This window comes from Diadema antillarum, unplaced genomic scaffold (genome assembly GCF_040938485.1).
Source record: "Diadema antillarum isolate AM-2024a unplaced genomic scaffold, OU_Dant_1.0 scf00000086, whole genome shotgun sequence".
Taxonomy (NCBI): domain Eukaryota; kingdom Metazoa; phylum Echinodermata; class Echinoidea; order Diadematoida; family Diadematidae; genus Diadema; species Diadema antillarum.
The window spans coordinates 3,402,705-3,430,480 of NW_027270975.1; the positions used below are offsets into that span (position 1 = coordinate 3,402,705).

The window sequence follows — 27,776 nt, forward strand, 5'->3', positions numbered from 1 at the left end:
ATACATTTACATTGCTCTCAATCAGAAAATAGAACTCCTAGAATCCAAATTTTTTGGTGTAAATATTCTTTGTAGCATTCCTAACAATGCGCTTGAATTGATAAAAATCTATTTCTTATGTATTTTATATTCTTATTTATTTCTTTGTTTTTCAATCTATTTAGTTATTTTTTTCGCAAAATTTATCTCAGAACCTATTTCAAGCATTATTATGTTAAAATTGATTGATTTCAGCCAATGAAAGTGAAAATAATCAAAATTGTGATTTTGTCTAGACCCATTTGTATTGACTTTGTACACAAAATCATGTTTTTGAGCCATTTTCGGTCTAACGAACATGTGTAAAGCCGTTCATGCAGCGTCGTAACGGTATGCCTGATTTTCACGAAAATGGTGTCATACGACGTGGCGCGGCGCGGTCAAAAAAAAAAAAAAAATGGCGGGGGCGGAATGGTCGTGGAAAATTGTCGAGGCCGAGGGGGTAGATTCCCCCCCCCCCCCGGGGGGGGGGGGGGGCTTTTTTTTTTTTGACGCTGTGCATATCAAAGAAAGTATATCACAATTATTCGACAAGCTGTGTACTTAATACACGTAGTACTTTAATTAGTAGGCCCTACTCCCGCTTGTACAGGTGCCTTACATAGTGTTTGCGCCCGAGTACATTGTTGCTGTCCTGGTATTACTTTGTGTCTGTTTTGTTGTTACGTGTTTGTTTGGTTTTTTCTTCTTCATTGTTTGTTGTTCGTTTTTGTTTGTTGTTGTTGATGTTGTTGTTGTTGATGTTGTTGTTGTTCTTTTTCTTCTCTTTGTTGTTGATGTTGTTGCAGGGGCGGATCCAGGGAGGACCGCAACCGGCGCACGCCCCCCCCCCCCTTTATTTTTTTTTTTTGTTGAAACAAAAGAAATAAAAAGAAAAACTGGGTGGAGGGGTGCGTGCACCACCCTTTAATTTTGTAAACGGGCCCCCTCTTCACGGAATTCCTGGATCCGCCCCTGTGTTGTTCTTGTTAATGTTGTTGTTCTTCTTCTTCTTTTTCCTTCTTTTTGTTGTTGCTGTTATTGGACGGACGAGTGTCCCGCCCGGCGTGTTTTTTTTAGACGGCGCAGATTGGGGACCCTAAAAATCTATTGGGGACCCTATCCCTAAACCTAACCCTAATCCTAATCCTAACCCTAACCATCACACCCTAACCCTAACCCTAACCCTAACCCCAACCCTAACCCTAACCCTAACCCTAACCCTAACCCTAACCAAAAACCCTAACCCAACGTTTTTCCCACAGGTTTAACACGCGCCGAGCCCCAATCTGCGCCGTCTTTAAAAAAACGCGTCCCGCCCGCCCCTATTAAAGTGGAGCGATTTTGGTGATCATAGGTGGTATCGTGCCTTACCTACGTGAGTTATACCGTACTCTAGGAGCTGTGTACTAACACGTCCGGTATGCGTGATGCGATGAAAAACATCGATCTACTCGTAGATCCTCTCGTACTAGTATTTGTATGCTGTTGCGAATGTGATACTTGGTGAATGAGTGATCATGTGAGCTCCTACCGCACTGGGATGGGGACTGTAGTGCTCGCTCGCACGCGACGGACACAGCCTCACCCAGCAGAACCAACAGCGCGTAGTACGTAACGGTGTAAAGTTTTTACGGACCGGGCACGGCGTCGCGATACATACGCGAGTCAGGAGCTGGCTTCAGTAAATGCAGATTAGCTACAGTCAATATTGGCTCACCACTACCCCAAGTCACCTGTAGAATGTATTGTAAAATTACCATTTTCAGGTCGAATAGCATCACCCAAGCATAGTTATAATCATAGCCTGAAAGATTACCCACAGTGTGTTACAAATATCCAGGCTGGATTCTTCCGAAGAACTCTGCAGAACGCCTGATTTCATGGACATGGTACGGAATATGTCATCGCCATGTTGTTGAGCGGCGATTGTCCCATCAGCAGTAGTGCCAGTGGTAAAATAGGAATTCCAGTTCTTTTGCGGACATCTTCGTCGAAGCTTGCCTTCTACTCACCTACCATTATGGTCTATTTCCCGGACATGTCATATTGGTGCTACCTCATCACGGGCTTGGCAATCGTCTTCATGTTCATCGAAATGCTTCTATTGACATTCCACCTTATCGGCATACTCTATGCGTAAGTACATGTACAATGTACAATGATGTAGGCCTACTTCTGAGTTCTGTACTACCTCCTACTTTACTAGACTAACTTTAGTGTAGCCTAACACTGTCTGTAACAATCCACTAACGAGTAAAACCTGTAACACTAAACAGTATAAATTAACAATCTATGCAGGCATGCAGTGCAGTAGTGCAGACCAGGGCCCCATTTCATCAAAAAAGTTGATAGGATAGCAACTCTTGCCAGAAATTAGCTGTGTGATGTAGCATAAATTACAGCGTAGTGTAGGCAATCACCTGAATTACCAAGACTGATTCAGATGCCCAGTAAGTTGAAGACGAAGAAGATAGAGGGTCATTAAAATTAGGATTCAATCCTTAGCCTGAGGAGTTCCATGTGATATAGCGTATTATAGGGTTAGACTCTATCCACAGGATGGTCAGTTTATGCAATCTGAATTAAATTTGTTGTATTCCTATTTCCATACATAGACCAATGGTATCTTTCTCTTCACGGCAGGCTTATTTGATGTTGGGACATGATGTAAACTTCTGGTCAGCCCCCCCCCCCCCCCCCCTGTTTGGGGGGGGGGGAGGTGACCATACATTTAATTACATTTAAATTGTCAGAGTGTAGTCAATAAGTCATGTATTTTACATGAAAGCCTGATTACTCACAAACCACACATTATCATCATGACTGAAACCTGGTTGACACCTAGTATCAACACAAGTGAGTTTCTTCCCGCTGACTACACTGCTTACAGAAAAGACAGGAGAGCGGGGAAAGGTGGTGGAGTCTTGATTGCGGTCAGAAATGACCTAATCGCCATCGAAATCGAAGAGCTGAATGTAGATGCTGAAATCCTCTGGATAAAAATACAGATATTTAATAGGAAGCCAATTTATATTGGAGTCTTCTATCGACCCCCAAGCTCTGGTACTGAACCATTGCAACAGCTGCGTGCCTCACTCGAAAAGATTGATTTCTCTAAAAACCCTACTATTTGGTTGGGGGGTGACTTTAACATCCCTGATATAGACTGGGACAGTATGTGTCGGAAATCTGCAAATGCCTGCACGTATCCCAGAGACATATCCACCTCCCTGTTGGACATCATCAATGACTTTTCACTGCACCAAATGGCTAAAGAAGTCAACCATGTTCATCAGACAGAAGTGCATCATGTATCAAACATTCTTCAGCTATTTTTAGTCTCCAACCCAGACATCTTTGTGCCACTTCTCACAGCCCCTGGTTTATGTGACCACTCCATCCTCCTTGCAGAAGCGGATGTGGACCATTCTCCACAACGCCATACCAGACACAAGGTCTACCTTTACCACAAGGCAGATGTTACCAGTATGAAGCAGGATATCAAAAACTTTCAAGATCTCTTCATCCAAAACTGTGAAGTTAACTCCATTGAGGAAAGCTGGCAAAGCCTCGAAAAATTTATTCAGAATATCACTGACAAATACATACCTTCCAAACTATCTTCTTCAAGATATAATCTCCCCTGGATGAACTCTCAACTTAAACGCCTCATCCGCAGAAAGGAAAGAGCTTTCCATACAGCTAAAAGAACAGATCTTCTCGTCAATTGGAAACGTTACAGAACATTGAGATCAGATGTCCGTAAGGCTCTTCGCAAGGCAGAAGCACAGTATATGTCGAACACCATCTATGAGTCACTGCGTTCCAACCCTAAGAAATTCTGGTCGTATATCAAAACCAAACGTGGCAATCGTTGCGGAATCCCTGCCTTGCAAAAAGGAAAGAATCTGGTCACACACCCTGCTGGCAAAGCTGAACTACTGAATAAAGAATACCAATCAGTATTCACAAAAGAAGGCCGTGGACCCATCCCTGGACTAAGAGGTGCGAATCTACCACCCATCACAACTCTCCTGATCAATCCTGATGGAGTCTTGAAGCTACTAGAGGGATTATCACCACACAAGGCCCCTGGTCCTGACGGAATTCTACCCTTCGTGCTGAAACAGTGTGCTCCAGAATTAACACCCATACTCACAAAATTGTATAATACTAGCATCCAAAGAGGTACACTTCCCAGCGGATGGCTGAGGGCCAACATCACCCCAGTATTTAAACATGGGAAGCGCTCAGATCCAACAAATTACAGACCGATATCACTGACATCAGTCTGCTGTAAAATTCTGGAACATATAGTATATAGTCATGTTATAAATCATCTTGAGGACCACAATGTTTTATCTGATTATCAACACGGATTTAGATCCAAAAGATCCTGTGAAACCCAACTGATTACCACCATCCAAAGCATCTCGGATGCCTGTGATAACCCAAGTGTCAAGCAAGTGGATGCTATCTTACTGGATTTCGCTAGAGCTTTTGACACTGTGCCACACCGTAGATTATTGAAGAAGATCACCCACTATGGAATCACAGGGAGTCTGCACAAGTGGATATCCGCATTTCTTACAAAACGAGAGCAATCAGTAGTTATCGAAGGGGCAAAGTCCAGTCCTGCTCAGGTAACTTCAGGTGTCCCACAGGGGACAGTCCTTGGACCCCTATTATTCCTAATATACATCAATGATCTTCCATCTGGAATTGAGTCCAAAGTATGTCTTTATGCCGATGACTGTATTCTATACCATGAAATCCGCTCACCGTCAGATAGTGTTGTTCTCCAAAATGACCTCCAGCGCCTAGAAAAGTGGGCGAAAACGTGGCTAATGTCATTTAAATTGCCAAAATGCCAGATGATCCACTTCACAAAAAGGCGTACCATTATCCCAACTTCATATACACTCTACGGCCATCGCCTTGCAGAGGTGTCACAACACAAGTACTTGGGAATAACCCTGTCATCGGATCTAAAATGGAATACACATATTGACAACATCACCAACAAAGCAAGCAGTATGCTCGGATTTCTACGGCGTAACCTCCATAGAGCCCCTCTTAATGTCAAAGTACAAGCATATAAGAGTTTAGTCCGCCCTCACCTGGAGTACTGTAGCCCTGTTTGGGACCCGCACACTTTGAGGCTTATCCAAAAAGTAGAGGCTATACAAAGGAAAGCTGCCCGTTTCATAACCAACGATTACAATTATGGAAGCTCTGTAACAACTATGCTCCAGAATATCAAACTACCTACCCTGGAACATAGGCGTCACATGAACAGTATCATATCCATGCATAAAATAATCTATGGCCTGGTTGATTTGCCCTTCGAAAGACATGGTGAATTCAACCCTGAACCACTTAGAAGGACCAGGAGTTGGAAGCCTCTTCAAATCAAGCTCCCTACTTCCAGAACTGATCTCCATCTACACTCATTCTTCCCAAGAACCACCAGATACTGGAATTCCTTACCACAAGCAATAACCAATATAGCTGATCCACGTTCATTTAAAGATACATTATTCAAACATTTTGAGTAATGTCCCTTCTACCATGACCTATGAACCAAAGTTGAGTGTTGCTCTACCAGGGCTGATCAACGTACACCATCAAGATCAAGATCAAGATGACCCTGATGTCCTATTCACTTCAGATAAGAAGCCCAACGTGAAGAGAAAAATACCGTCAGTCTATGTACTAAGTATGATGGTTGAGTCACCCATGACGATGTCATAGTTAACGTTTATGCATGTTTGACTCACGTTTTATCACTGAAATTCTATGAAATCCCACTCACATACAGGAAAAATGCTGAAGATTCCAGTAGAACCACAAGTTCACTGATCGATACTGGAAATTTGCAGCTATCGTCCTCAAACGCGAACGATGCAGAATATAGTTGTGCGCTAAGAAAGGGGCCCGCAACTCGTTACCCGCGCTCCAATAGGCAAAGCACGTAAAAACATGTCCGGGACCGGACCTTAAGTTTGTGGATGGTATCCTGCAGTTACTGTTTATTTAAAATAAATTGTTTGCAACCAATGGAGTCAATAGACCAGTAGTGAGACACCCTAACCCTAACCCTAGCCAGAAACAGACAGAAAATAACACCAAAAGAAATGAAAAGGATAGAAAGGAGTGTTAAACTAAAATCACAACTTCCCAAGAGCAGAAACTGGAAGCCTGTCTGCTGTAACAATCAGCATTCTTCCAGAATCTCGGGTAAGGGTAAAGGTAAAGCAAAGTAGATCTTGTCAAGCTTTGGGAAAGCGTTCTGTTTTTCAAATCTATGTCTGTTAATTTTGTGGATAATGAGCAAAGTTGTAGAGAAAATGCCCAGCTTTGCTTTGATGTACACATGTACTGTATAGGCTATATATTTCGCGGGGGTTTTATTTTCGCGAATTTCACGAGTCGGGAGCTATTCGCGAAATTAACAACACGCGAAAATATTACCTTCCAAAATAATCCCTTGCCTTGATGATACGAACATTTCAGTACTAGAATACCAATACATGTCACGGCTTACCGAACAGACCATACTGACTAAAGCTTGTTTACGCACGTCCACGTCTACTTACGAATACTGTAGAGAGCCAATCCATTATCGCAAGGGGACCACTCGTCAGAAATCTAGCACGATGGACTTAACCACTTCAAAAATGTTGAATTCTAACTTACTAGTTCGCAGAGTTTGCCAAGTCTTTTTCATGCAGTGTATAACTAGTATCATTCTTATATGCTATTAAGTTGAAAATTCACACTTTCTTTGCCACTTCATATTTTCTCTGGTCCCCCAATCGCGAATTTAACCACTCGCGAAAATGTGTGACAGCGGCAATTCGCGAAAATTTATGTACGCGAAAATTATAGCGTATACAGTAAATTGTATGACAAATCTACACTGTCAAACCTTGGCATGGGAGGTCAAACCTTGGTGCCAGTGCCACGCCAATAGCTATGAAGGGATTTCGTAATAGGATGTCAAATACACAAGTAAATTGTAGATAATTTATCCATCTACTCAGCACTCATTTCTAATACATGATAAAATACTCCGCGCTTTTGGGCTGCATCTGTAGTCACTGATGTTACTGGAAATGATCCTCCAATTGAAAGTTCAATTATTGCACTTCTGCCGTATGTAGGTGACACACATGAACATACATTGTGACACAAATAATTCTGGCAAATAAGGTACTTTACAGTGGCACAATGATGAATGGTCCATGAGATGGCGATATTAGAGATGGAATTTACAGGCACAGAGGGATAGATCGATTGAGAGATCTAGGGAAGTTTGTGAGTCCGATGTTTGGATTTAGACGACGTTGGGTGAGTTAGCAACTTGACGTTTCCGTGCTTTCACATCAAAAGCTGGTCAATGAGGGTGTGAGTGTGAATTATTGAATTTTCTGAATGAATAGTTGTAACAGGCGTGTGAAAATTCTTTAAGACACGGAGCGAAGGAAGGAGACTGGTTGGAAAGGATGTCCATCTTACATTGCTATGGTGACCGGAGGAGTGACTGGAGGTGTAATTACGTTGGTCGCGAAGAATTTCAGATAGATGAGTGTTCGCAATGCAGTGGACCAGAGCGGTCATAAAATGGTGCTTGTACTAAGTAGTGTGACCATGAGTGGATATGGGTGGACGAAAAAAAATTGATTCTTGGAATAGTAAAGTGAGAAAGTGAAAGCATGACTCAGTGTGCTGCTACAGCTACATTAATGTAGAGGCACGACTTATGCACACAAAACAGGGTCAGAAACTTAAAATTTACTCACAAATCCAGACGACCCTTGATAGTCAACAGAAAGCCTGTATGCCACAGGCATGTCTTTGGTGCTATAGCACAAGCCATGATTGGCTAGCGAATGTATATGTACAATTGTGTAGTTTCCAAACCACTTATTTCACACAGTCAAAGTGTGAAGATATCATGGTGGTTTACAGTGTAATATATTTGACACAACCAAGAAAATTTGTTTATTTAGGCAGTAAAGGACTTTTGGAGGAACCAAAGTTTACCTGTCATGACTTACAATATGACCTAAATCTTTATTTATTCAAATTAAAAATAATGCATTTTGTGAAGCATACATTTGTATTTCATGTCAAATACCGCCACCCTGCCACCACGTACGAGATAGTGAATATGAACATCCACAGCCTTGTGCTAGCGTGTTTTGGCTAAAGCTAGAGAACTTTCCATTTTCCAGTCCAGTTAGAAACTAGTAAAGCACTCAGAGAGCATATAGACCTCTACCAAGCAGCTCATTTCCACCCATATGCAGCCTTGTAGCGTATAGATCACCTACAGCCTGTATGCTATTAAGTGGTCCTTACAACTTTTTCCCAATGATAAAGACCCTTTCTAGTGTCTCGACCTGAGCTTTCTGCTGTCTGTGCCTGGAGTGGGCACTCAGCAGTGCATGTACAGTAAGTGCACCTGAAATACGAGCAGCTTGAATTCCCTCTTGTGTATCCTACTTTCCAATAATTTTAAAGAATCATTCAAAGAATTAAAAAAACAAATCACTGAATCCAGATTGTGATCTGGATGGTTATTAAAAGGTGATAAATCTTTTTCTTGTGTCATTATCACCTGTACCTGTAAATTTCATCCAAATCTGTTCACAACTTTTTTAGTTATTTTGCAAATAGACAAAGAAACCAGCTCTGGCAAAGACATACAGCTCCTTGGCAGAGGTAATAATAAAGTGTGACTTTGATAGAGGGTAGACTAAACTAGATAGTTAGGTACCATACAGTAAATGTTACATTGCATGTTACATCCTGTTTATGAACACATGTGCTGCAATAAATTTGTATGCCAAGTTAACAATGCACTGCTTCCTGTACAAACAAATTAAATTGTAGCACAATTGTCACGTGTAGAGTATACATAAGGCCAAGTAAAAAAAGAAACCAGTTTCTCGTCCTCGCGCGCATCGATTTTGGCCGCCGCATCGATTTTTTTACTATTTACTATTTTCAAAATGGCGCTGAAAATACCAAGAAATTCATAATTCTCGTCCCAGCCCGCTCCCCGCCCGCATCGAATTTCAGTTGCCGCATTGACTTTTTTTGATATTTATGTACTATTTTTTCGGCCGCCAATCGTGATTTCTCATTGCTAAATACGCCTTGCGTCCTCTACTTAGCACAGCTGTAGCTTATGTAGTGCGTATGTAATATAACGCATGCATTTCACCACTGCAATGCGAGCTCGGCAAGAAGCTTCGAACTGTAGTTGGATGGGCGCGCGGCGGGCCTGGGCTGGCTGTGTGATGTATATGTACAGCGCACTCGGTACGTCGTGAACGCGATAGCGGCAACATTTTTTTCGAACAATCGCTGATATTCCACGCATATTTCGCGCATTGTTCGTATTTTTCCCCGTTTCTCATATTTTAAGCGGATGAATTGTACTGTGCAAATGCTTGTGAGGATTGTATCGAGTTTGTATGTATACATTTTCATGTCATTGTGACTATGTGCATGTGTGTGCAGTGTCGGAAGGTACGGTGCCAGTGCAGTGGCTGGCCGTGCCGGCCGCGTATGCGTGTCTGTAGCTGTCAGGGTCCCATCCAAAGATACTGAAGTAGTAGAGATAACAAGATACGAAGGCGCGCGATAACAATGGACACAAAATGGCTACCCTACATGACGATACAAAAGAGAGCTAAGTACAAACTCAGTACACCTAGGAACATCATTCATTTCCAAAGGTAGTGGTATTTTTGTTATCTTAAAAAGATTTAAAAATTATAATCTTAGCTTTTTATCGATTCGTGTCTTATTAGTTAAGCGTCTTTGGTCCCATCCCCCTGGTCTTTCAGCTATCTGCACGCACGCATGAACACATTCGAATGTGTAGAGGCCCAAACACTGCTCTGTACAAACGTTGCATCTGACAGCGATATACTAGTTTGTATTCTATTTTGAAGAGAATATGAATGCGCTTTTCCAGCAAATGTAGAATCATTAAATGGGTGTATCTACAAAATGAATAACTTTTCCACGGATTCTGGTTTGTCTTGTATTTCTGCGGGATACTTTTCTTTACGATGTAAATTCATAGACACGGCCGTGAGTCGTAGGCCTATCACCTGAAGTGTGATTGAATCATTCATCATCCAAATGATGAGTGATTATCAAATGTCTTTTTAGAACATGAAGAAACATCTTTAAATGTTTAATGCTATAATGCCATATTAGTATCATTTTGACATCCATGTACCGGCCAGTTTCCGGTTGAATGTGCTACAATTGTACTGTGAAGAGATGCAGATAGGCTTACAGCGCAGCTGTGTGGACACAAAAAGTCACAAACACCAATGATAAATAAAGCAGTCTTTTGAATATCATGGAATTTATTTCAGTCGTACATTTGTTGATAGAGTGTTTTATACCTGTTTCAATTAATAGCACAATACATCAGAATTGCAAGTACACTGGTATCAGAAATGCCATTACAACACTAAATACATGTACCAGTATCAAGATGGTCATTTTCCCTTGACATCTGTAGTGGAAAGGAAAAGCAAATGTATTTCTGCATGCATGAAGTTTCATTTCAAGTATGGTACATATTTATATCTATTTGTTTGAAAATGCACAGAGTGCTGGTAAGACATACACTTGGGACCTGGTCTCTCATAACACAGCTACCGCATACCAGAGTCTTCATAAATTGGATATAGAAAATAGTAAAGCCCTCTCTCGTTACCTTTCTCAAAATTACCGGACGAGAAACACATGTTACTTTCATTTTGACAATCCTCGAAAAAATAGTAAGATATCAAATAGTAAGGACCTCCCTCATCGCCTTGCTCAAAAAACCCGGACGAGAAACTACTTTCTTTTTTTACTTGGCCTAATACATAGGCTAGGGCAGGGCCCTGTTGCATGAGAAGATGTAATCAGACATAACAAAAAGTCAGAAAATCAAACATACTGTGTCAGATATCAGCCAATCAAAATTGAGTATTCACAGACTAACATTGTATGTTTGATGTTCTGACTTTAATATGTTGTAGGTTTGATCTTAACTTTTATGCAACAGGGCGTGAGGTTTTGTAAAAATTGTCTTTGTGTCCCTCCACTACCCAAACAGGGATTTTTCTCATTACAGCTGTTTACATCTAACATATCTATCTTGTCATGCATTCTCTGAAATACAGGAAGCTGTTCATGTTCAGGAAACCGACCAATGTGCTGCGGGATGAGCTGCCAGGAATTTCCATCCTCAAGCCCCTGTGTGGCACTGATGTCAACCTTCCTTCCAATCTAGAAAGTTACTTCCAACTTGATTATCCCAGGGTGGGTGGCAAAAGAAACCTTATGCAATGTACAAATGTATACCATTGTAGACATGATCAGACCCATTTTAGCAGAGACGTAATGTATCAGGGAGTGGTCATTTGGACCTCCAGGGCTTTTAGCAACCTGTCCTTCTGGTTGTTGTAAACTCTTACTTCTTCTGTGTCATGTTGAAGGCTTATAACAATTGAGGGTGAGACTGTCACAGTACTTACACATCTAATACTCTCAGTCTAACCTCCAAAAGACTCATGCTTGTGAAGACTAGAAATGTGTAGTGTCTATCTATAAAAAAGAATACATTTAATAAATCAAATACCAATACATGATGAGAGCCTGAGTTTATTTATGTTCACAACCCTTGAAAGGCATACATATATTTCTAATTCAACATTTTAGATGTACTTGTAGTCAAGTACAAGTTGGATTCAATTTAAAACAGGAATATGGTATCCCAATTGTGTGATTAAAATGCCATAGTGTGAGGCTTTGACCCAGGGAGATGATGATCTTTGGTGCAATTGTGGCTTTATTTTGTGAATGAGCTGTAATGAAATGAAATAAAATGAGACTAGAAATATCAATGAAGGTGACTAATACCCCAGCCTAACATGTCTGTACTGGTACACTGCCATAAGTAATCAATAGTAACTAAATGTGCTGTTACCATGGCAACATACTTTCTGTTACTCTCGCAATATGTCTTGCATAAGTTTACATCACAATTACCATGTGTGAATAACCTGCAAACTGGAAGAGAATTTTAATCTACAGGGCTTTTTAGGCAATACTGCTCTGTTGCCATGGTAATGTACTTTTCACTACTCTTGAAAATTTGCCCTGTACAACTTTGCATCAAGTTCATACCAAATTTGTTTTGAACTGACATTGAAGAGAGACTTTGGGCGAATGATGTGGTCATACAGGCAAGTAATGAGTAGCAATTTGATGCAGACTGTCATGTCTCTTTGAAAGACTCTCATATTGTGTCAATTGTGTTATACACTGTACATCTGGTTTTGTAGATTCTTGAAATAATTTTCCTGTGCACAGATTTAAGTTCTTCAGTTTGTAAGCGATTCTGAAGAATTTTGGCACACATGTTGATTGTGGTGTAAAGTTGTGGGAGACATATTTTTAAAGAGTAGCAGAATGTATGTTGCCATGGAAACATCACATTACGGCCCCCAAGCTATGATAAGAAGATAGAATTTATCAATTTTTGATGCAATTCAAATGAATTTTGGCACACATTTGACTTCATATGAGGATGTGTTCGACACAATTTCTGAGAGTAGCAGAAAATGTGTTGCTGTGGGAATACAGTGAAACCCCGTTATAACGAGGTCCGTGGGACCGGCGATATTACCTCGTTATTACCCGTACCTCGTTATAACCGTACGCATCAAAAACAAAGAAAAACATAAGCACGAAATCATATACATTGTACCTATCAATCAGACTGTAGAACAATCTTTACTTTGTTATTACACAACTATGGATCATCATTATTGAGATATAATAAAGGGAAATTATTTGTGAATTAGACGAAAAAGTAGGGTTGAAATGAGTTAATTCTTTATTGTAGTTCTTGTTCGTTAATTTTTTCTAATACCAGCGCAAATATTACAGGCATTGTTTTCCGTAACTTGCGAGGTATTTTTACGCTGTTGGTGCCCAGCGGGAATGATGATTTCATGAATCATTCCAACTGTAATCTTGTACAATACATGTATATGATCGTTGCGCTCGAAGGGATTAAAAATACGTTCTCTATTTTCTTCCAAAAATCTCTTCGCGTTTTGTACATCCATTCTTGAAAAATATGCGACAGGATTGAAGGTGGAAGGTTAAGATCCTTTTTACGCAAATCTGTACCTCGTAGACCATTCTGAAAGAAAGAAAAATCTTCATTGTGAAATGCAGTGTTAAAATTGTGATAATGAACAAACCAAGATCTATTAAAACTAATAAATTTGCGTTTGTTTCTTTTTCTGATTTAGGTTAACATGCGTTATTCAACCATTTTTTACGCTAATGTCACCTGGCGAGATCGCGATGATTTTAGAGTACAATACATGCGTTGTTTACTGTTAACTTGCGAGGTATTTTACGCTGTTGGTGCCCAACGGGAATTCGATAATTTCATGAATCATTTTCGGCCGTAATTTTATACGATGTATGATCGTTGCGTCCGAAGGGATTAAAAATGCGTTCTTTATTTTCTTTCGAAAATCTCTTCGCGTGTTGTACATCCTTGAACTGTTAAATGCGTTTGTTTCTTTTTCCGAAGACCGATTAAGTAGATTAACATGCGTTATTCAACTATTTTACGCTATACTGTCTCCCGGCGAGATCGCGATGATTTCATTAATTATTTCGGCTTTAATATACACACTCATATTTAAAGTATTATTTGTTAAATGATGATGAACAAATCCAGATCTATTCAAGTCAATAAATGCGTTTGTTTCTTTTTCTGAACACCGATTAAATAGGTTAACTTACGTTATTCAACTATTTTTACGCTACTGTCACCCGGCGAGATCGCGATGATTTCATTAATTATTTCGGCTTTAATCATACACACTCATATTTAAATTATCATTTGTTGAATGATAATGAACAAATCCAGATCTTTTCAAATTAATAAATGCGTTTGTTTCTTTTTCTGAACACCGATTAAGTAGGTTAACATGCGTTATTCAACTATTTTTACGCTACTATCACCTGGCGAGATCGCGATGATTTCATTGATTATTTCGGCTTTAATCATCGACACTCATATTTGCTAACCAGCAAAAGACCTGGAAGTTGGAACTAAAAATGGAAAGGATATAATGATGAGTTGCACACGCATTCCAATTGTCCATTTTTGGCCACAAGTGTCGCTACATGAAAAGTTTTTGAGTGCATTATCTTTTTCTTTTTTTTTCTCGTTGCGCTGTGTTCTGCCCTAATATCACGCACGCGTGTCTCGCGAAAAAAAAAAATCGAATGATTATGTTTAATGATTTAGTAGGAACATCGGAAGGCATTCCTGTGTCTTATCGCGTGATTAAGAAGAAAACATGGAAGGAACGGTTCTCTGCAAAACGGGAAAAAGGCGTGGATAGCGTGAATTCGGTTGTCAGTGTTTTGTTTGTCGCGTGTTTGAAAGCGGCAATTTAGTCTAAAAATTGAACCTCGTTATATCCGATCAGGTTGCTTATGTTTTTCTTTATCGTGATGCTCTGAAATTGTCCTCGTTATAACCGGAATCTCGTTATAACCGAACTTGTTATAACCGAGTCGTTCTGCCATAGGTTTACACGCAAAGGAAAACGGGACCAATGCGATCACCTCGTTATAAGCGGTTCCTCATTATAACCGAACTCGTTATAACGGGGTTTCACTGTAGTGCATTATGGCCCTAAGATAGTACTCCCCAGCTCGGCACTGTAATGAGAATGAGTTTTGTTATGATTTTGTTATTTTCCCAAAGTTGCCATCACAGAATATTTACGTACCCTTTTGAAAATCCTGCAGCACATTGCAGTTGCCAGGAATACGTAGTATCAACACATTGGGAATGTTCAAACACACACACACACACACACACACAAATCAATCAATATTGTATGCTGTAATCCATGCTGTTTTTTGTTTTCCTTTTCATGCAAGCAGTATGAACTTCTCATCTGCATCCAAGATGAAGGGGACCCAGCAATAAAAGTTGTGGAGCCACTTATGGAAAAATACCCTCACATTGATGCAAGACTGTTTCTAGGCAAGTGTACATCCTGTTTCTAGTCATCAGAAACAGAATTGTTAGTTTAGACTTAAGTGTACTACTGTAAGCTGACCTGTGTTGAATTTGAACTACAGGTCACCATCTGAGAATGTAGTCAATACATTGCACTTCCGTTATAACGAACATGGTTATAACGAAATTCTGGTTACAACGAAATGAAAATCCAGGTCTCAAAATTATCGGCTCTGTGTTTTATTATTGTTTACTTGTTCAATTATAAAGAAATCTTGATATAACGAAGAAAACTGCCAGTCCCGAGGACTTCGTTATAATGTGAGTCCTCTATACCTAATGTTTTGCAGAATAGACCAGCTAGAAGTCACTAGCAGAGCATTTTATGTGTTCTTTATATCATGCAGGATATCTCATTGAGATATTGATCAATTGACCCAGTTCAGCAGGAAGGCTATGGCCCTATTAAGCCTCTAATTATGAAGAGTGGCATTGAAGGGATGGTTTAGTATTGATGGAGATGAGGATTTAGCTTTTGAATATTTGTGAGATACCAAGAAACCACTTATGAAATAATACAGAGCATACCATTCTAGAGGAATTCAAAGTTTATTAGATGACAATTCAATTTGGAATGGCTGAGACATCCAAAAATAAAGTAAAACAAAGTGATCCTAATAAAAGGTGGGTAAAATGTGAGTCCCACCTTTTATTAGGATTGCTCTGTTTTGGATATCTCAGACTTTTCAAAACCAATTTTCATCAAATAAACATTGAATCCCTCTCAGGGGAATTACATGCTCTTTCATATTTCATGAGAGGTTTCTCATTATCTCACCAAAAAAGAATTGTGAAGTTCAAATTGAAATGCATTGCATATCCAAGCACTATAATTTTTTTCATGGACCTACTATTCACATGGACTATTAAAAGAGGTCTTTATTGTAATTCTTTGATCCGACCTGCATCACCGCCACCCAATTATGTGCATCTTGATGAGTACATTCAGATGTTTGGACAATGAGGATTGTGTAATCGTACATCGTCACTGACATAAGAACTATTTCCCTCATTTTGGTTTTATTACGCTGAGGTGCCTTTTAAGGCTTACTGCCTTTGAAAAGTCAACAATGATGGGGAGCAGCAAACCTCAAATCATGACAAATTGTCCATGTTTACTCTGAAACAATGCAAAAAAGTGGGGAAAATTAGATTACAAATTACAACCATCCTGCCGAAATACTTGCTTTCTCTTGTAAACTATGTGCATTTCGCAAATGAAATTGATAATAATAATAATAATAATACATTCTGCTTATATAGCGCATGTTACACTGAAGTCTCTATGCGCTTTACAACAATTTCTATAACAATGCAATGAGAAAATACATATGTAATACAATACAACTGACTACAACAACAATAAAGAAATTACGAGAAATGACCAAAGTATTGATTAAATAAATACATTGATTGAATAATTAACTGAGCGATGATTTCCTAATGTATACTACAACTGCAGTTATTTTCTTCTGCGCGTGTAGTCTTTCGAAAGATACGTCAAAGCGCCGTCTTGTTTCTAATCCAGGCTGGCTGTCTGTGGTGCACAATGAGATCAAAGCAGGAAGCATCTTTAGAATGCTATTCTATGTATGATGTTTTGACTGAAACAAGTGTTTGAATTAATTAACGAGCGAGGTACATTGTATGTCCATGTGTAGTAGGTCCATGGTTTTTTACATGGTCACAACTATCGAGTGTAGACGAATTATGTTCATGTATTTATGGATCTCTATTCTTTACTCTTGATAACTTGTGATCAACGTCAATCACATCATTCATCACCAATAATGTATGTACAATCACCGACAGGGCAGAGTACACAAATAAGTCGTTTGAGTGAACACAAACCTTGTACTGGTTTTGATTTGGTTTCATACACGTCAACTTACCTCGACAGAGTCAAGATCTTGTGTTCATATCATGCAGCTTCACTGCCTGAATCATAGCTAACTGTTTAGATTGGCACCTGATTTGTTGAATTTTTTTTTTTTTTTTTTTTTTAACATGGCATATCTGAAACCAACATCTCATTTATTCTGTGATGCTTTCAAATGCATTTTTTGTTATTGTAATGGAATGTGTAAATTACATTGTACTCTGTTGATTTATGGCAGGTGAATGAAATTGTTTCTATTTGGCTCTTTGATAAGACTTATCTCTTAATGATGAGACAGTAAACACCAGTATGCAGTAAAATATACATTCACATGCTATTCAATGCTGTGTATAATATTACTGAGTGTTGGTATACATTGTACTGTGCAAACTTCTTTTTTTATACTGTGTTGTCATAGTTTCCTCCTTTACTTGACCTTCTTTTGCCTGCATATGTAGGTGGTTCAAAGGTAGGAATCAACCCTAAGGTGAACAATATGCTACCAGGCTACAAAGTATCCAAGTATGACATCATCATGATTAGTGACAGTGGTATTTCAAGTAAGTAAACCTGATATAACTAGGGTGCTGTAATAATGATGTGATCACAGTACCCATGTATTGCTGTCAGGTACGAGATTACTCCAGGGTGCAATGTGTACAAGGTTTTATCATCATTGATATAATTTGACTGAAGATTGTGGTACATTAAGCCTGGACAAGGGGAGGGGGATGTATTACATGCATATGTACAGTACACCAGGGTCCTGTGTTCCTGTTTTGACATCCTCACACACTAGAACCTGTTGTAGCAATGATTGCAAGTGCCCAGGTATTAAAAATTGTAAATGCAGTAAGAGATAGGAATTTTTCTTCTTTGAATATACAAATTGTACATGTATCCTAAAGATTTTAGAAGCTTGTAATGTGATCTTTTGATATTATGTAAGGAATGTGCACCCGTACTTCACAAGCAAGGAGTATCTAGAACAGCATATATTAATTATACTGGCAAAGTGACACCTGGTATGTATTGTATCCTTTGACAGAAATGTTTTGTCATGTTTCTCATGTTTGATTTAAACATGCCAAAATGTTTAAAGAATTTTTACGTTAGACTGTAGATGATGTATGCATGCAAAAGTATTGCTACTTACACAATGTATATAGTGTGATATGATGGATGATTATTCTTTTCAATTTTGTACATCAGTTTCACCAACCACACTGACTGAAATGGTAACAAGGATGACCCCAAAGGTTGGCATGGTACATGGGCTACCATTTGTTCATGATAGGGCTGGATTTTCATCAACATTAGACAAGGTAAGGGGTACAGTATGTTCTCACTCATGTCAGGTTGTTCTAGAGATCAATTAACATTATTTAATTGTGATAGAGAATCCTAAAATTATCTAACAACTAACTTTGGGGGATTCTGCTTTCTGAATACTTCATGACTATTTTTCGAAACAAGGACTTCTTGATGTCTTCTACCAGCCCAAGGAGGTTCAAGACTTTCTTATTCCCTGTGATCCATGTTGAAGCTGCCACAAAAAAAAAAAAACATAAAAAAGATTAAAGATAAAGAATTTGAAGTATTGAAAAAAAAACCTGCAGCTGTCCCACAGATAGGAAGACAGTTGATTCATGTATCATTGCATTATAACCAGCCATTCTTGAAGGAAGATGTTTCTGTGATGGTACAAATGGTAATTACTTTTCGCCGTCCCCACTTAGTAGCTCTAAAAGTTGCATGATACATACTGCTGCAGACAAGGGGATATGCAAGCAAATTGATAAAATAGGAATCAAAATTACCTGACTTAAAATGTTTTTGCAGTAATCTGAGATTCCAATGAATAAAAAAGTATGCTTGAAAATTATACCATAACAGTATCATTTGTCAGAAGTGAATGCAAAAATGATAAAATCGGACTTCCAGTTTCAAATACTTTCACAATATTAATCTCGGATTCACATTTTTGCATATATTTTTGAACAGGATTTACTTTAGTTTTATATGCTTAAATATCATTATGTGAAATTTCATTTCATTTAATAAGTAAACTAGAAAATATATCTGACATTATGTTAGCGTTCAAAACGAATTTTCAGATTGCTCAGAAACACCTCAATCATCAAAAGCAGTATTAAATGAATCTGATTTCTTTTTTTCAGTGAATCCCTTAGACAGAGCTATTACCCCATAAAATCATGAATGATGATGTGAGCACATGAGGTACTGTAATGAATTATCACATAAAGTACTGATCTAAATTTTGGTTTCTTTCAGGTGTATTTTGGTGGTGCTCATGCCAGGATGTATATCACAGCATGTGTGGCTGGAGTGAACTGTGTCTCTGGCATGCTAAATATCATCAGGAAATCAATTCTTGAAGAGGCAGGGGGAATGAGCCAGTTTGCAAAGTACATCTCTGAAGATTACTACATGGGCATTGCTACATTTAAAAGGTGAGTAGTGAGTAGATCAGATTTGTTTTTTATTTGAATGTATTCATCTCTCCAAGAAAAGTTTTAGTCATTTCTGGTGCTTTTCACTGACAAACTACATCAACAAGAAATGCATAGAGCTGACCCGCACATGTACATGAATAATACGCCTAACATTTCGTTTCTGTTCAAACCAGGTAAAAATTTCAAAATTTGAGTCACAATCCTGATCACAACCTAAAATGTTATTTTGAATGCAATGAGAACTGTACTACTGTATCATTGTACAGCAGCCATACACAAATTTAGCAATCTGTTGAATTTGTTGGCAGTGAATACATGATTGAGTGCACAGCAAAAGTGTGTCTGATTTTATTAGGATATCAGAGGAGTGTGATGGTACAAAACTGTGAATTGGCCATGAGCCTCAATTTTTTCATGGGAGTACATATGAGTGGGTGACGTTAGAGTGCAATATCCAAAACTTGAAAGACAAAAATTGCATATACGATTCAACATCGACAGCATGCAGTGGTACTTCTAACTGCATGTCACATCATGAGTTGTCAACCAATGGGATTTATAGCTAAAATCTTTTTAGGTGCTGAATAACATTTGCTAGTGCCCAACTGTCTTCTAGCTGATAACTAATGTAGAATAAGTCATTCATGTTCAGTTGCAAAATAATGCAATTTGCGTGTTAAACAATTGGCCATTTTGCATTTGCCATGTTCATGCTTGGTATGTGGTTTGTATTAAAAAAATAATAATAAAAAGCTTCAGAATAAAGGAATCAACTCAGTCTCTGAAAGCAGTGACTCTGAAATAAGATACATACAATGATAGTTGTGCCTATCAGAGTGCTGAATGGCTGATCTTTTCCACATGATGACTGGAGCCAAATGTGCTTTCATCTTCCCTGCATACACAGAGCTGAATGAGGGCTTTCGAGATGTTTTATCCATTTTTTCATATTTCACTTTGTACTAGAGTATAAGCTGTGAAAGCCTGTCTAGGTAAGATTGATCATGGCATTAAAAATCTCGCAAGGAAACATATGGTGATGTATGGAATTCTAACACATGCCACACGCATGAATAGAAACACCTCAGGAGACAAAATGACAGAAAATGCAATTTCATACTTGAAATTGAAGCTGCATCTTGCTCTTCATGATTTGGCTGGAGAAAAACTTTCTTCCACTTTCCAATGATGTTTGATTATAACAAGTCTAGGATTAATCAACGTTTAGCACCAGCTACTTTATTTCTTTTTTCTTTTTTGTCACTGTGTTTGTAGGTGAGGAAAGGGAAACTCAGACATATTGTGTGCCACTGTGTACTCATGCACTAGTGTATATTTTATGGATTTCATTAATAGTGCTGGTACTAGTCAAAATGTCATGAATGGTCTGATACAAAGGTTTGATCACTGCATCTTAAATACCAGCCTTGGTACTCATCAAACTTCATAAGATGTGGTCATGAAGTTACAAAAACAGGATGAACATATTCTTGGCCAGTAGGCATTCATTTATAAAGATTTTAAGAATCATTACTTACAAGAGTACTGCTTAAAAATCTCAATGAGCCCAAAACTTTAAATGGACACCAGAGACTCCAACAAGCTACATGTAGATTTTTTTTTTTTCCATTTCATTAAAAGTTGATATGATAGCGACTCTTGCTGGAATGGCAGCAGTCATGGTAATGACAAGAATCCAGCTTCCTGATTGGCTGTTGCCATGAGAAGTTGCCATTCCAGCAAGATTTGCTATCTTAACTGATACGTGTATTGCGATTGCTCTTCGTCCGGCGTCTGGCATGCGTTGTGCATAAACTTTTCACATTTTCATCTTCTTGAGAACCCCATGACCGATTTTCACAAAACTTGGCAGGTACATGTAGCATCCCTAGAGGAATAGGATCTCAATTTTTTTCAAATGGGCACCATGCCCCACCTGGGGGGCCCCCAGGGGACCCAAATCACCCAAAATTAAAGAATCTTAAAAAATCTTCTTCTCTAGAACCAACAGTGATAGAGCTAAGTTAAAGGACAAGTGCACCTTCATAGACATGTGGGTTGAGTGAATGCAGCAATATTAGTAGAACACATCAGTGAGAGTTTGAGCAAAATCGGACAATCCGTTAAAAAGTTATGAATTTTCGAAGTTTCAGCTCAGTCACGGCTGGATGAAAAGACTACTATAGCTTGTGATGTCATATGAGTACAACGATATAAAGAAAGAATAAAGAAAATTCAACATATTTCCATTTTTCTCGCATAACAAAAGAACACTCGACTTCTCTCTTTCAGAAAGCAGGGGGAATAATATTACCCTTAACATACGTCAGGTTCAAGTCGAAGAACTGTGCACTTTGTTAAAAAAGTAAAGTTTTGTGAAATTCTCTTTTTATTTTCCTTATATAGTTGTACGCATGTGACATCATACACTGTAGTAGTCTTCTCTTCCAGCAGTGACTGTGCAGATACCTAAAATATTCGTAACTTTTGAACGGATTGTCCAATTTTCCTCAAACTCTCACTAATGTGTTCTACTAATATTGCTACATTCTCTCAATCCTTATGTATATGAAGGTGGACTTGTCCTTTAATACCATGAATTACCAGGTAGTACATTTATGACTGAAGTTTCAGGTTTGTTCATGGCGGAAGTAGGGGTGCCCCCCTTGGGACCCAGGGGAGTGGCTGGGCAGGGGTCCTTATGGGGCCTAATTTGTACATTTTCATCCTCTTCTTGAAAACCCTGTGACGAATCTTCACCAAACTTGGTAGGTAGCATCCCTAGGGGGATAGAATCTCAATTTCATCAAATGGGCACCATGCCCCACCTGGGGATCCCCAGGAGGGCCCACCCACCCCCAGTAAGGAATCTTTCAATTTTCTCAAGAACCAAAAGTGATTGAGCTAAGTTAATACAATGAGTCAGTATATTGATGACTGTTGTTTCAAGTTTGTTCATGGCAGAATCAGGGTGACCCACCCTTGGGTCCCAGGGGAGTGGGATGGGATGAGTCCAAATTGGGACTTAGTGATAGAGCTTTAAGTCTTTTTCTTTCCAAACTACATAGTCCATCATTTTATAAAGTACAGTGTCCTGAGCAGGTATCGTTTTTACCAGTGTAATGGAATATGCAAATGGACACCATGCCCCCAGCTTTCAAAGTTGCCCAGGTTACTGTTGTTTCAAGTTTGTTCATGGCAGAATCAGGGTGACCCCCCCCCCCCCCCCCCTTGGGTCCCAGGGGAGTGGGATGGGATGAGTCCAAATTGGGACTTAGTGATAGAGCTTTAAGTCTTTTTCTTTCCAAACTACTTAGTCCATCATTTTATAACGTACAGTGTCCTGAGCAGGTATTATTTTTACCAGTGTGATGGAATATGCAAATGGACACCATGCCCCCAGCTTTCAAAGTTGCCCAGCCCCCCCCCCCCCCCCCCCCCCCCCCCCCCCCCCCGGCCCAAGTTTCCACTGTTCTCAGGTAAGAGTGTACAAGAATGCATGGAAGGTGAACGAGACCCCCAGGTCTCTTGTTTTGAAATGGGACCTATGTCCATACTTTCACTAATAAATGAAAATGTTGTGCAAGATATTAAAGCAAGATCAACTTCATATGGCATCCCCTTAGCATTCTCTTTTGTGTGTGTGTTTTTTTGTTCTTCAGTGGATATGTACAGAGATTGAGCCCCTTCCCTGCAATGCAAAATTCAGGCAGCTCATCCCTGAAGTCATTCAGGAAAAGAATGGTCAGGTATGGTTGTATGTATGTGTGATTGTACACGGTTACAATATTGAGACTTTCTGTATAAACCATGTTATGTCAATCAGGAGAAAAAAAAGTACAAATTCCAATTTAAAAAAAAAGAAATGTTTTTTTACCTTTTCTGGTCTCGGCCTTAGTGTATTTGGGCTGACACGTAGAAAGGAATGTTCATAATTCATAAATTTCATAACTTGCTGGCCATATTTCAAATTATAAACACTAAGAGGATTGATACCAGATGTCATTGTCTCTGTCAAGTACAGTTATATCATTCTTATTAGGTCTATCATTATTGTCATCACTAGTAGCAATACAGCAGCAGCAGCAGCAGCAGTAGTAGTAGTAGTAGTACCTGGTAGTAGTAGTAGTAGTAGTAGTAGTAGTAGTAGAAGTAGTAGTAGTGTAATAGTAGTAGTAATAGTTGTAGTAGTAGTAGTAGTTGGTAGTAGTAATAGTAGAAGTAGTAGTAGTAGTAGTAATAGTAGTAGTAGTAGTAGTAGTAATAGTAGTAATAATTTTGTACATGTATTAGAGGTACTGGTGGTATCATCACCAACTGAAAAGTAAATCATAATTTTTCATGATAGTCATAGAAAATATGTGACCCGCGACAACGGTTTCAGGCAAAAGTCAGGAATTTTGAAAATCCAGTTTTTCATTGAATCACATTGCCCATTTCCTAAGCTTTGCATTGATATGAAACACTTGTATTTTCCGATACCGTAAGTGGGCATATAAAGCGAAATATAATGCACTTCTTAATTTGTAAACCTGACAAAATAGCGAGAAAACGGGCTTTGAAGATTCACCTCTTGCTCAAAGACAATGTCCGAGCACTGATGCAAGGTGAGAATCACCCATCCGTACGATGGTGCCAATCGAGATTAAGCTCCGCCTCTAGCAACCACAGCGCCTTCTGATTGGCTCACTGAGAGAGTCAAATTTCCCGCTCACCTTTCTTGGAACTCAGCGTGCGGAGCCGAACACAAATGGGTTTCGCTCGGGTTTGTTTACAACTTCGTCTTTCAAGATGGCGGATAGGGTAATTGCAAGCCTGCTGGTGTATGTGTGTATGGTGCACGCATTACCCAATGGCATCCACACGCCCCGCCAGTGTGTGTACACATAACAGGAGTGGGTGGCGCACTCGTGTCCACATCTTTATAAATCGTGTTTTCATTTTGGTTGATTTGTACTTTTATCATTGGGGACCCTTTCGAAGGCAGAAAAAATTGCTAACAGTTAGAGCTGACAAGGGTCATGCCTCCTGTTATTTTTTTTTTCAAGTCGTGCACTGTGCGATGGTGTTTATCATTTAAAAAAACACACACGCACACACAACTACTTAGTTTGGCGCAATCTTGACGTTTAGAATTTATATTGGTCATTTATTACCACTCCTTTTCTCTCCTCTGCTGTCTCTTGAGTCAATCTTCTGTCATAATTATTTACCACTAGCACGCATTTTCGAGAATATTGTACGTTTTCTTTTGACAAGATTATGTCATTTTGCTGCAATTGAAATGTGAATTTTCGATCGCATGTTGCACCATTTGTGTGGCCATTTGCGACTCTGATGGGTTCAAACCATGTTCCTCATGTATCTCTTTTCACGTTGGAAGTTAGCGTTGCTGTTCGCTTTTTGTTTCACTTCCGCTGTCGAACATAGCGGTAGAAAAGCTTGGAAAGTAAAAGCTAAGAGCGTACACTGTGCGAGCGAGCGTATCTGTTGTAGCAACAACAATGGAGCTTGCACGCGTGGACAAAACATTCCCAAAATGCTGCGAGACGTGTCTCCGAAAGCCAGACTATGTACAAATACAATACAATATTAGTATTTCTATAGCGCTCTTACAAATAGTACATATGTATCACAGCGCTTCACAAATCTAAAAGAAAGATAGAAAAAATACAATACAACAAACAAGGAGAGAAAGAAAAAAAAAGTACATAAGGAATCAATTAGTTATTGAAAAGGAAAGTCTTCAACGACTTCTGGAAAACTGACAGAGATGGTGATTCCCTGATACTTTGAGGGAGCTGATTCCATAGGCGTGGGGCAGCTGCTGAGAAGGATGTGTGTGCAACCCACTAGCCAATCACACGCGACACGCCACGCCACGCCGTAGCAACACTGGGCACATTGGCGCGGCGTTCGAAAGAAGATCGAAATTGACGAGTGTGATCCAATATAGGGTGTTTAAAATTCCATTTTCGCTTGGAAAAACTTAATATTATGCTATGAGATTTAGTGTACGTAGAAAACATATCAAGGATTCTATTTCTGCAAAAAACCAAAATCGACAAAAATAATCGTCAAAATCTTTGTAACCCGCTTAGAAGGGAATTTGCTCTTGCGACTTTTGCCTGAAACCGTCGTCGCGGGTCACATATGTGCAATGAATCAACACACATTCATATAAGGGCTTCAAAGATGTCTGTGTTCTGTATGAAGATGACACTAGGTTTCCTTATGAAAAACAGATGGTAAAGCCAATTGTAAGTTTATTTCTTTTTTATACAACATGTCGTAAGTGGGTTAGGGTTAGGGTTATGTTTGTGGATGGAATTTATGTTTGGTTTCAGGTGCAGATATTCCATGGGAACAATTGTCGCTGGAGCAAATGTCATGTAATCCTCGGTGTCAGATGGATATATTTCATTTAGTATAATACTATTAATATTTGCCATGTTTCCTTGTGATGGCAGGTGGACTATGGTGCGCATATCTACTGTTCCAACTACCCTCATCCTAGAACCCCTTACGGAGTGCCTCGTCTTGGGTGTGGCTGCCTCCTGGGCAGCCTCCTATCTTTTCAGCTGGGATCCCATCATCTTCTTCATATGCCATATACTGCAATGGTTCGCTCTAGACTACATGCAACTCAAAGTCCTCCAGGTTTGTGCTATATGTGCTGACACAGCATTGATGGTGTAGGACTACACTGTATGATCATTGGCTCTGTTAAGTCATTTGAATGAGATTGTGAAACCAAGATAGGTCTTTCATATTTTGAGTATGAAACTTAGCATACTACATAAATATCCCGGCATTTACATCAGTTGTAAATTTTGATTTTGGGTTCGCCATCCTATAGGAGTAGAGATATACCGGTATGTCCCACTGATAAATGTCAGTGTCAGTGGAATAATGTGTCAAGATCTTTCTCATGTTTGCATGTTTAGAATCCTTGTGACAGACCTTAAAGGATTTTAATGTTGGGTATATCAGTACTGTGCTAGTGATATCTAGCATAACATTGAAGTTAATCATACTCCATACTGAATGGAATAAATTGTACATTAAAAGTGAAGAAAGGAAACTGAGCCAGGATTTCATGAGAGATGCCCTTACACATATAGTACACTAACTAGCTCTTTTCCCGTGCCCACATTTTAGTGACCAGCTCATGGCCTTGCTTTATTCTCTGTTGCTACTGATTGTAAGATTGACGTTTATTCATGCTTGACTCTCTTCTGGATGAATGTAGCATCCACAGCAACATTTTGAAAACAATACACCAACTACCTCTTTATCATTATTTCCCTCCCCTTTGAATTCTCTTTCACTTTTACTCTTGTGTTTGTCTCTCCTTTCACTTCATTGGTTTATCTCACTTTCTTTCTTTCTTTTACTCATACAGATGTTAAAATGTGTGCCATAATATCATTTCAGTTTTCTATAAACAGTATTGTGTATGTTTTTTATTTACTCTAATAATTCAATTGTTAAAATTGCAATGAGGTGTATAAAAAGTTGGATGCTGTATTGAGATGAATAAATGATTTACAGTAAGATATCCTATTTCAGTGTGGAATCAAGCAGAGTCAATGTTTGTATTTCAATTTCTAATGTTCAGAGAGGGCCGCTCAACTTCACCAAAGTGGATTATGCACTTGCATGGCTGTATCGTGAGGTCATGACAATATTCTACTTCTGGGAAGGTGCCTTTAGTCAGAATGTCACATGGCGGACTGGCACATATCGACTGCGATGGGGAGGTTATCTTGAAGAGTGCTGACAGGAGCATTGTCATGTCTGTAGACCACATCAAGTGTTTGGTTGCAGTGGGACACTCTGCTGGTTGGTCTTTGTGAAGAATACTAGTCTGATCTGTTTCAGTAAGCCCTTGACATTTTTCAATGAGGTTTTTCCAGAACCTGGGAGAAATGCATGTTTGTTATCAATATTCATTGATTTGCCTATGTACATTTTGTGTCATGTCAAAACGCCCATTTTGTTCTTACTGGCAATACAGGGTTTTTGTCGAGCCTACCGGAGGTGAGGGGAGACTAAGGGATCGCCTGCGGCGTCTGTCCGTCCGTTGGCCGTCCGTCCGTCCGTCCGTCGTCTGTCCGTAACGCTACAAAAACTTCAATAACTCTTTACTCTGGGCTTCAATTGCAATCAAACTTTGAGGGAAGAGGGGTCACACAAAGTTTCACATTTTACCATTAATTATATTATAAAGGTCAAAGCTACAAGA

General features: G+C 39.2%; 1 protein-coding gene across 1 annotated transcript; it reads left to right on the forward strand.

Moving 5' to 3' along the window:
• Positions 1 to 1,728: 1,728 nt before the first annotated feature.
• LOC139717974 (ceramide glucosyltransferase-like) lies at positions 1,729 to 27,776 on the forward strand. The gene is made up of 9 exons (XM_071629457.1): positions 1,729 to 2,157; positions 11,229 to 11,367; positions 15,034 to 15,136; positions 17,510 to 17,611; positions 18,264 to 18,376; positions 19,347 to 19,525; positions 23,191 to 23,277; positions 25,999 to 26,188; positions 27,150 to 27,776. The coding sequence occupies exons 1-9, from the start codon at positions 1,931 to 1,933 to the stop codon at positions 27,309 to 27,311; spliced, it is 1,302 nt and encodes a 433-aa protein (XP_071485558.1). The 5' UTR covers positions 1,729 to 1,930; the 3' UTR covers positions 27,312 to 27,776.